This window comes from Nelumbo lutea, chromosome 2 (genome assembly GCF_056320005.1).
Source record: "Nelumbo lutea isolate HS-2025 chromosome 2, American lotus-T2T, whole genome shotgun sequence".
Taxonomy (NCBI): domain Eukaryota; kingdom Viridiplantae; phylum Streptophyta; class Magnoliopsida; order Proteales; family Nelumbonaceae; genus Nelumbo; species Nelumbo lutea.
Window position 1 is genome coordinate 109,003,954 of NC_142685.1, and position 11,454 is coordinate 109,015,407.

Here is an 11,454-nt window from a genome sequence, read left to right on the forward strand (position 1 = left end):
CCCCCCCTTTTTTTTTGGGGGGGGGGGGGGTGTTGAAGACTTAAGTATACCCCAAGTTTTCATAAACTGACTTAAATGTATCATGATTTTTTCAAAAAGACTCAAAAATACCTAGTGGACTAATCCCATTGGACTTAAATATACCCTCCATCAATGAAAAGGCACATCTGAAGTCATTTAAAAATTTAAAAATCTTATTTTGCCCTTATGGGAAGAAGAAGAAGAAGAAGAAGAAGAAGAAGAAGAAGAAGAAGAAAGAAAGAAAGACAAGAAAGAAAGAAAGAATGTAGGAGGATATAAGAGGAAAAAAAAAAGATGGCCAAGGGATTGATTTTATTAATAGAGAAAGATGACAAAGAGAGAAGGAGAGAGAGAATACTGAAGAATAAAAATCGCTATTGGATTGGTTCAATAGTTGTGTTCAGCAATTAGACCTGTTCACAAGCTGGGCGGGGCCAGGTTCGGACTGGGATTTTCCTCTTTATAAATACAAAATGACTAGGCCCAAGCCTAATCCTACCCCTACATAAGCCTCGAATCCCAAGCTCGGGCTTCACTATCCATACCTTTTTCACTATTAATTTTAGGGTATATTTTGAGAATTTTAGGGTATATTTTGAGAATTTTAAAGCAAATGAGGAATGAAAGAGTCACAAGGTATGTTTAACTCTTTTTGAAAAACTAAGGGTATTTTTAAGTCAATTTATGAAAAAGTTAAGGTATATTTAACTCTTTTACCCTTTTTTCACAATACTTTATTTGAATGACTTATTGATTGGATCCAAAATTTTAAATATTTAAACAATTATGTTTTTTATGTATTTAAATCTATACTATAGTGGTAATTTGTATGACTGCTGGTGCTTTTCAAATATAATGAAACGTAGCTAATTTTCTTGGCGGTTTTATGATTGCCAACAATTTCAGGCATGATTGATTTGAGTGCCAAAATCACATAGATACCTATGGTGGTTTTCTTTGCCTTTAATGGAAGTTATTGAGGATGTTTGGAACCATAAGCGTTTATTTAATAAACGCTGTCATATGGGCGTCACTTTAGCAGTTCCCCTCTTATGTTCTTCTGTATGTATCGAGAATAGCAAAAGGTGACTTCGGTTTTAATACATGCTTACCATTTGGATAAGTTATTTTCTAAACCTTCCTCCAATGGTTGGACGTTTTTTCACTGTTATGTTGATGTGATGTCTAATTATCATAAACGATTGTAATTATTATCTTTTTCGATTTTAACAGCAAATAAAATACAAACATTGAATAAAAAAATATATATAAACAGTTCCAAACACATGCATCATCTTTACTGGCAGTGGCTTAATCAGAAAGTATAACCACCAACTATGTACTGCCGGAAAAAGTTCAGTTTTCTTGTAGTAAACGAAGAAAAAAGGACTCCTGCCTCTTGCTTCCACAGAACTCAAGTTGACCTAGAAAGTATGTGCAAGGATGCATGCACTTGTTATTTATTTTCCCCATCTAATAATGATGAAGAGGAGGTGCAATCTAGGCTCACAACTTCAAACATAAACAGCTAATTAAAGTTAAATAAGAGAAGATCCCATGCTTATTTACTTAGTACAAAAACCAGTTTTATATTTGGCAAGATGATGCATGGGATGGACTGAGAACATGTCTTTGCCCTAGCGTTGGAGGAATTTTTTGAACCAATAAGCTGAGCGCTTTGGGTATCTCTTCAGCCCATTCTTGTAGTCTATGTAGTTAATACCAAAACGAACTGAGTAACCATCGCTCCATTCGAAGTTGTCCATAAGCGACCACGCAAAGTATCCCTTCACATTTACACCTTTCCTGAAAAAAATTCAACCATAATCTCAATAAGTACTTATTTCCTTTCTGACCTGTCTTGGCCTATCATATCATTTTCAAAATACCTACACTGCTCCTGTTTGAAATAAGTGCTTTTTCACCAAAGGCAAATAAGTACGCTTAAACTTAGCCTGCTACAACTACAACCACATGCCACTAAACTGTGGGCTTTTCCCCTGAATGGGCCCATTTTTAAGATGATGGGTCCTATTCAGAGTTCAGCCCAGATATCTTGAGCTGATTCTCGAATAGCCCAATTAATTATTTGGTTTCTGAGTTGAACCAAGCAGAAGCAATGGCATTGGGCTCGCATTTTTTAGTTTTATTAATGGTTTTTAAAATTGGACCAGAAAATCAGGAATCAGTCTATTTTTTCTTCAAAATCGATGATTTTAGTTAGCAAATTGTTGAACCGACGATTAACCGTTTGAATTGTTTGAACAATTTTGACCATTTTTCAATTTTTTTAATTTTTTAATTTTTTATTTTTTTTATAACAAGTCAACCACTTGGGTCAAACAATTGGACCGTTTGAACCAATAATCAGACCCCTGACTGATTCAGTCACCGATTCAGTTTTAAAAACCATGGTTCTATTAATAAGAAGAAATGGACAATGATCGAAAAACTCACTTAATGGCTTTTTGAACAAAAGAAAGATGGCTTTGATAATATTCTATTCTCAAGTTATCCACCAGCGCTTCTTTCAATGTCAAAGAGCTATCATCCTTCTCCGACACCCCTAAAAAACATATATAAAAACAATAAATAAGTATTTAATTCTGATCAATGATCAACATGGCACAAATCTTGGAGCACAGAATTAATGTGAAAAGCAACAGATCAAGAGCTCAGTCTCACCATTCTCTGTAATATAAATCACCGGATCTTTGTATTGTTTCTTTACATAAAGTAACAGGTCGTGTATTCCCCGTGGGTACACAAAGAGCCAACCTGAACCAGCCTGCAAATTTTCATAATATATAGTTAAGCTTAAGTTATTGTATGAAATAGTGTTATTTAAGAGGGTGTTTGGTACGGTGTTGTTGTGTTGTAATTAAGGGTGTCAATGAACCGGTTTTGGATTGAACTCCATCCAATCCAAAATCAATTTGGATGGACCAATAAAACATATTGGATTGGACCAATTCAGTCGAAAATATTTTTTAGATTGGACTGGATTTGGTTCGTTCGTAATAAATTTATATTGGATTGGATTGGATTAAGCCAAATCCAGTCCATTGTTATAAGATAAGAATATAAGTGTTAATAGATCTAGTTTGAGTTGAAACCAATCTAATTCAAAATGAATTTGAACAGATTAGATGGTCCAGACATTGAATTGGACCGATCCAAAAAAATCCAAAGTATTTATTGGACTGAATTGGACCTGATCCATTTATAATGGATTCACATTGAACTGGATCGGATTAGAATTGCACTTGCATTTTGAGTTAATCAATATAAATTGATAATTTTATTTTCACAAGTGTGCATTTTTTAGTTGAAGCGACAGTCATAAATGATGTGATAATACAATATTTTCATTGATCAACCCAAAAATTCTATGACAGTGCAATGACAATGTACCAAACACCCCCTTGGTCGATGAAGGTGGGTGTTCACCAATTTGTCCATTTTTTAAAAGTAAACAATAGCCACATCAGCAAAAGCAACAATATATATATATATATATATATATATATATATATATATATATATATATATATATATATGCTGACATGACAATCCCAACTTGCTGAACGCCATACCTGTTTACCAATTAAGACACCCTTCCGTGTGGCTGTCATAAAAAAAAATATACAAGGTAAATTAACAATGTAAGTATAATAAATGATGTACATAATACATTTAAATCAGGTGAAATGAACTTACTTGACAAATTAACATGAGAATCTGTATTATAGCTTATGTTAACATAATTGGAGGAGAGGACATTAGCTGCATAATTGGCAGTATAATAATTTAACCCAAGGAAATCAAATGATCCTTTTACTGCCATGGATTGCTCTGGGGTTAATTTCGGCAACCGTTTTCCAACAAGAGATCGCATGCTCTCTGGATAGTCCCCATAGGTTAATGGATGCAAAAGCCTATTAAAAGAACACAGTTTAGTTAATCGTACATCTCTTAATTTCCTCATTTTATTAGCTGTGAATTGTTTATAAGGTTATGTTTGGAAACAATGTAAAATAAGTGTGAATGTAAATATGCAGAGTGTAAAATCATTCATATAAGTTGTAAAATTGGGTTAGTTTTGTACTGATAAATTTACTTTCTTACCAAGCAAACTTTATAATGGATTCAAACATGAATATAAATAAAGTATATGCTTTTTTTTTTATCAAAAGCCCATTTAAATGCAAACCAATGGTGACCTTAATGGTCAGTCATTTGTCAATTGTCAATGCAGGAAAAAATGAACCAGAGTGCAAATTTGCCCAGAACTGGGAATTACACTCCATTTGCATGGCTCATTTCCAAATGCAGCCTAAGTTTCAAAAAACAAAACAAAACTAACTGGTTTGAAGACAAATGGGTTTGCAGAACAAAAAATACAGAATCCATTTTCTTGGTTATATTATGTGTAGTTCTTTTTTTTCAAAATTGAAACAAGAAACATGTTGAATTTCTGGTTTAAAGAATATATTTTCATCTGTTTATATAATATCATATTCCATAGAACAGTAACTTAACTTTTACACTTCAAAATTTATTTTTGTTTTAAAAGCCATTATTTATTTTGATGGTTTCAAGAGCATGGATTGTTTTTTGAAACAAAATTCTTAAAACGAAAACACTCTAGAAGAATCTTGTCATAGAAAACACACTAAATCATTAATACGCAAATGGGATAGGATTAAACCAATCCATCAATGGGCTCACCAGCCAAACATGAAATCAATAGCTCGTTGAGCAGCCTGGATGCTTGCCTTGTCATTGGAGTAGGGCACAAACCAATGTGACACCAACGTTATTCCAATCTTGCCCTTTTGAGACGCCTGATCAATGTTATAAACAGAGGAATCAAGAAATATATATAGTTTTGTTAGAAAATAAAAACCTATTCAGGGATTTCATTTAATAGGTTGAATGGTTCTTTGAAATGGTATTAAAGCCTGTTGATAGGTCAATCTTCACACAAAGGGTTTTTGGATGATAGGTCATGTTAGAAAATAAAAACCTATTCAGAGACCTCACTTAACAGTTCAGAACTCACGCTATAGCCCACCACTTTGATGGCCAATGGCACTCAGATTGCTAAGAATGAAAGAATTACAGACCTGATACTTGTCTTTGTATGCCTTCACTGCTGCTGCATGAGCAAGGAGTTGGTTGTGAGCCACCAGGTATGGCTCCGTGCCTGAATTCCCACCAGTGCAGCTTAAGCTCACCCATGGAGAACATCGGCCAGGGGCTAAATTGCCCAGGCTGTACCCACCATTGCTAAAGGTCCATGGCTCATTGAAGGTGATCCAACTCTTCACCCGATCACCGAACTCTCGGAAGCAGATTTCCGCGTAATCACGGAAGTCATCGCTGCAAGTTAGATCAGCGATGCCCAACTGGATTAGTTTGGATCATTTGAATGTTTATCACTGAGAGAGATCTCCAGAGAGAGACTTAAGAAACCTCCTTATTCATCTAAGTTAAAACGAATCACTTACACAATTTTAGTATTCAAGAAACCTCCGTATTCATCTTCAAGTGCTTGGGGAAGATCCCAATGAAAGAGGGTCACGTATGGCTGCAAACCTATGCATTCATGACACCAAATTAACAATGATATAGACAGAAAGACAGAGAGAGAGAGAGAGAGAACCGTGGGAGAGAAGCTCGTCGATGAGATTGTTGTAGAATTTGATGCCTTCCCTGTTCACTCCTCCACTTAGTTTCCCATCTAAGATTTTGAGAAAAAATCATTAGGAAGGAAATAATATTTTACCAGAAATAATAAGTTTTAAACTTTTAATCTGTAAGTTTTTCCTTAGGTTATGCTTGGTTTTAAGGAAAATGCAGGGAAAGGAAGGGAAATGTAAAGAAATCTTTATAAACCTTTGTATATATTACCCTTCCTTTCCCTACCTTTTCCTTCAAACCAAACATAGCTTTAAAAATTTCTTCTTTTGGTTGAGTTAATCAATTTTTTTCAAAAATATATGAGCCTGTTTGGTATGTCTTTCAGCAAGGTCTTTTGACTATTTATAAGTCAGGTAGGCCGATTTTTGGCCATTCTTATTTGATTTATGAAAGATCTAACCACCAAAAGCCAAAGCACCGAAAAGATGCTAGAAGCTATTTTGGGCTGATTTCGGGAAGTTCCAAATGAAACTTTTCGTGTCTTTCACATTTTATTCTCATGTAAAAAGATGTACAGAAATACGTGTATCTGCCAAATTAGCATTGGGTTGTTTAGATATTCATGCAAAAGCTCAATATGTCTTTTAACTTTCAGAGTTAAAGATCTTCCCAAAAAGACTTATCATATAAGCCGTACATTATTTAGAATTTATGAATGAATCTAATGATAGACTGAACAATTCAAATCATACAAACCGTGATAATCAAATCTTACGAGGCAATATTCTAGGCCAGGAGATGGAGAACCTGAAGGCGTCTAAGCCCATTTCCTTCATTATTCCCACGTCCCCCTGTAAAATTCAACCATCGTTTAATTAAAATTAGCATATGTAAGAGAATATGTGTAATAATAGTTAATTATCAGGTTTATTTTAAAATTTGACTGTTGGATGAGAATTAATATAGTAGGGTGGTGTCACATTATGAGCATTTCATTTGACTATGACAACATGGATTGATTCAATTGGCCTAAATGGCTGAATGCTTATATGCCACATTGATGGAACAACGATTTCATTTTTACGTTGGTTTTAAAAATATTAACTTTATATTCTTAAAAATATTAAATATAGATCTAAGATTGTCAATTGATCGGTTTTGGATTGTATTTAATTCAATTCAAACATTAATAAATTCCGATTTGGATGGTCTATTATAATTATTGGATTGGATCAATCTAAAATAAATTAGTCCATATTCTTATCGGTCTGAATTAGACCTAAACCAAATTTCCAATAATCCCATTATAAGATCAAACACTTATCCAATTTGAAACCAATCAAAATTGAAGCCAGTATAAAATCACTTTTTTGTTTGCTTCCACACACTCTCTCTTTCTCTTTTTCTTTATTTCTCTCTCCATCTTTTTTTTCTCTTCCTCCTTTGACGTTCCCTGTATCTCCCATTCTACGATTGCTGCCACTACAACTTCAAGCAACAGTTGCATTCCCTTGATCAGCCACCTCTCTCTCTCTCTCTCATTTTCTCCCTTCTGTCATTCTCTCTCTCTCCATCTTCTTTATCCCACCCATGTCTCTTTTCGTGTCAACGGCATCGCCGCTGCAACTTCAAGCGGCGGTGGCTTTTTTTGCTTGCTTCCAATCTTCCTCTTTCCTTCTTTTGTTCATTCTCTTTACCACTCTCTCTCTCTCTCTATGCATATCCCTTATTCTTCACCGCTGCCATCCAATGCGCTACAACTCTGCAGCGGCATCTTCACGTCAACTTATTGAGTGGGACCGAGATCGACGAAGGACCAGAGAGAGGTTCCCATCGATCTATGTTTACTTAGAATAAAGTTGGACTCAAAAGGGATTAGGACAGAAGGTAAAATTGGGTTTTAAAAAAAACTTGAAGATATAACTGATCAATTGTCATAAGATACGGTAAGACAATAGCTAAACTTGAGGAATATTACATGTTATTACGCCAGTAAGAATAGAAAGATGTGCTGGTTAATGGAAAGATATTCTTACACCTGCACATGACAACTTGGTTGTCGGTTAAGCCAAAGACTGTTAGATCATCTGAATTTGTCCACCTAATTACATCTCACCTAAGAAACTGGGAACCAGTGCCCCACTCCGTGGATTTTCTTGCATTTACGCTTTTATCCTTTTTCATCAAATTATTAAGTGGCATCCACTTTGGGCAGGGCGGGCTCGAAGCTCGAGTTAAGCATTTCTTAAATGTTTAAGGGCCCACAGGGCCCATTTCTTAAATTATTTCATGTCTCTTTGAAATCATGCAGTCCCGATTCCCAACACACACCCACACAAGAAGGTAATTGTATTAGCTATGCTTGATTTGATGGCAAATGAGAGTGGAAATTGATGGAAGTTGTTAAGTATTTTTGTGAAAAAGTTATTAAAGGAAGTTCATCGATGTACAATATGCATTTTGGCCATATCGTATGTGTTTAGAAATGGTTGATATATACATTTTTTTTTTATTTTTTTTGTCAAAATTTAATTTTTTGAAAGTTTATAAGATGTTTTTTACTATTAAAAAAAATTAAACAAAGACACGTTTTAAACCATAACTTTTTCAAAAGATATAATATAATACGTCCGATACTTTGAACTATGAATGCAACAAAAGCCCATTAAAATATAAAACCAAAAGAAGTGAAATCAGTGTAATATGTACCTTGTAACGATGATAAAAATCAATGGCTACGTCTCCATTACTTCGGTCTGCTATTTTGCCTGCATAACATACCACAATATGATAATCAATTTAAAAAAAATTTCTTTAAATTAACCTGGTTTCTTAAGCCCACAAGTCAGTTTGGCCTATGGCACGGCATGGGCCTGTATAGGCCTAAACCATAAATCATGTTGTGTAGGCCCACACAACATGACCCGCATTTTACACGGGCCACCCACTGATCATGCCATACCAACCCGGCACGGCCCGCTTTACAGGGGCCATCCACTCGTCACATGTCAACGTAGGCTGGTGATATACCCTTAATCGGTGGACTAAGCATTATCAAACTTAGTCTACACCGGATTTCCTACCCACTGCTCTCTACCCAGTCTCGAATTATGGGAGAAAAAGTGAGTACGAAATCTGGGTTCTGATCTACTTACACTTAAGGCTTTTATTAAATTGTACATTAATCAAAGAGAATTCATCAAAATTCATAGTGGTGGTTTTGATTTGTCAATTTAAAAGTGAAATCTCCTGATACGATAATCACCCAATCGTACTCTTCGGAGTCTAATCAATCAAAACCCACTCTCTCCATGTTGATGAATTCTAATCAGTTAATTAATGTAACACTTGAAAGAATTAAATAATTTAACTCAGGAGACTCATGTTACAATGGAAGAAACAATATAGATTTACATGAACTTTTGAATGAAAGGTAAAAGATGAAAGAAAGAACCATTGTCATCTCCAAAAAAACCCAGAGAGAGAGAGAGACCTGGATATTTGTGAGTGAAAGTATCCCATATACTGGGGCCTTTACCACCTTGTTTAGCTGCACCTTCAAGCTAAGAAACCATGCACAAGGGTCAAACGCACGCTGCCAGATATATATATCGTAGCAACTTCTGCAAATTAACTTAAGTAGGTTTCTTGCTGAAATACCTGATAAGAAGCTGATGCCGCCCCAAAAACAAAGCCTGCTGGAAAACTCTATCGGTTTAGTGAAGTTGAGGAATCATTACTCAGTGTAGCACCCCCGGATCGACCCAGCAAGTCGACAAGGATAAGCAGGCCGAGCAGGGGGAAGCTTTGAAATGCCATAACAGCCGGTTTGGGTTATGGAGAGGGTCATCTCAGCATCCTTTAAATAGAGAAGCATGAGCATAGATACATATTTGTGGTAAATAGATAAAAAAGGGAACATTTCCCTCAAGTTTTGTGGTATATAGTACCCATTGACTTTTCGGATAACTATGGATACATCCGATGCAGATTTTTTGATTCCCACGGCACAGCTATAAATATTCAAAATATCAAAAGACATACCTTATACACCTATACCCGGCCCATAAATTGGCATCAATACCGAGCTGGCACCTACCCGAAATGTACTTTGAACCTATAAATGCTGACACTGGGGTTATCCGTCATTCTCCCAAATTATTGAAACATTCCCCTAAAGTTTTTGGTTGTTGCTGAAACCATACCTAAAGTTTGATGGTTGCAATCACCTCCCTTGAACTTTCTAATACAGTTGCAAGTAGACCCCCTCCGGTGGAATCTTATAAAAAGACATGATAATGTCTAAACTACCCATACAGTAACTACTGAGAGAATTTAAAGTTGCATCTTTACATTTGAGTGATTGATATAAAGGGCAATTTTGAAAAATAAATCAATTGTAGAAAAGAGATTGAAAGGGTTTGGGGTAGTGATTCATATGAAGAAAATTTTGAAAAATAAACATTATTGGTATTTTAGACATATTCATGCCTCTATTTTAGAAGATTCTATCAAAGGGGGCCTACTTGCAATTATCAGAAAGTTGAGGGAAAGTTATTGCAATTATCAGACTTCAAGGGAGGCTTCAGCAATGCCAAAAACTTCATAGGAGATTTCAACAATTTATCCTAAATAATAATTATTACTTGTAAAGTATTTGTCTACAATTGGTAACAACATAAAAAGTAATAAAGTAAAAACTGTATGGAACTATGGATGCTTTTTATGGATCGGCTATGTTACTAAAAAAGACAACAAATAACTAGCTTTATGAGAATGATCTCCTCTCCCCTCCCCCAATGGTCCATGATACAAATATAATACAGGCCCTAAGGATAATCCCTTGACAAGATACTTATAGCCCATGTTAAGGCCTTGTTTAATGTTCGTGGAAGATCTGGCCGCCAAAAGCAGAAACACCAAAAAGACACGATAAGCCCATTTTGGGCTGATTTTGGGAAGCTCCAAATGTTGTTTTTCATATCTTTTGCATTTTATTCTCATACAAAAAGACACGGAAAGATGCATGGAAATACATGTATCTACCAAATTAGCTTTGCATTTGCTTAAATCTTCATGCAAAAATTCAATGCATCTTTCGACTATCAAAGCTACCAAAAGAAATTCCCAAAAAAATCTTGCCAAACTACCCTAACGAATCCACAACTTAATTTCCTTATCTCTAATATGGGAATGGATAATGTCCATTTAGCTTCTTGCATTCTCTAATTGTCCGTCTGCATCTCCACAAAGGGTCCATCTTCACCATTAAGCATTCAATGGTCATCACCTTCAATCCATCACGTGGATACTTTAAATCTTGGATGCAACCAAATAGGGTTGTGAATGCAACCCCCATTGTCAATCTGAAAATCAGATGGTGTTTGGCAAGTCCTTTTGCACGGTCCCTTTGGACTTCAGCAAGCTCAAAAGACCAAAAAACTAATTAGTCTTTTCCATTTGGTAACCAAAATCCAGAAAGTTGAAAAAATGCATGGAAGGCTGAAAATACTGAATTTAAGGAAGCTTCAAATGAATATCTCTTGTCTTTCTAAAAAGACTTACTAAATGACACTTATATTAGGGTAAAAGATACTTTTCACTTAAATACCGATATGGATAATGATTTGGTAATCCATTAAAATCCAGATACGAGAGGTTGTTACGTGTGAGTGAAATTTAGAAAAAAAAAAAAAAACTTTTAACATACCAAACCAAATACATTAAACAATGTGAGCTGTAATTTGTACCATATGACTATAGCGTATTCAATGTTGAAGAGTTCAA

At 35.2% G+C, this 11,454-nt stretch overlaps 1 protein-coding gene across 2 annotated transcripts; it reads right to left on the bottom strand.

The window, feature by feature from the left end:
- Positions 1–1,271: 1,271 nt before the first annotated feature.
- Positions 1,272–9,503, bottom strand: LOC148872671 (beta-glucosidase 12-like). 2 transcript variants are annotated; one of them, XM_088968860.1, is made up of 13 exons: positions 9,328–9,503; positions 9,161–9,230; positions 8,377–8,435; positions 6,443–6,518; positions 5,690–5,767; positions 5,535–5,622; positions 5,151–5,406; positions 4,753–4,868; positions 3,742–3,959; positions 3,618–3,649; positions 2,707–2,809; positions 2,479–2,587; positions 1,272–1,827 (listed from the first exon to the last, which is right to left on the bottom strand). In XM_088968860.1, the coding sequence occupies exons 4-13, from the start codon at positions 6,501–6,503 to the stop codon at positions 1,659–1,661; spliced, it is 1,230 nt and encodes a 409-aa protein (XP_088824986.1). In that variant the 5' UTR covers positions 6,504–6,518; positions 8,377–8,435; positions 9,161–9,230; positions 9,328–9,503; the 3' UTR covers positions 1,272–1,658. The 2 variants fall into 2 exon arrangements, with proteins under 2 accessions (XP_088824986.1, XP_088824987.1); XM_088968861.1 differs by lacking the exons at positions 8,377–8,435; positions 9,161–9,230; positions 9,328–9,503 and adding an exon at positions 7,784–8,135.
- Positions 9,504–11,454: the final 1,951 nt, after the last annotated feature.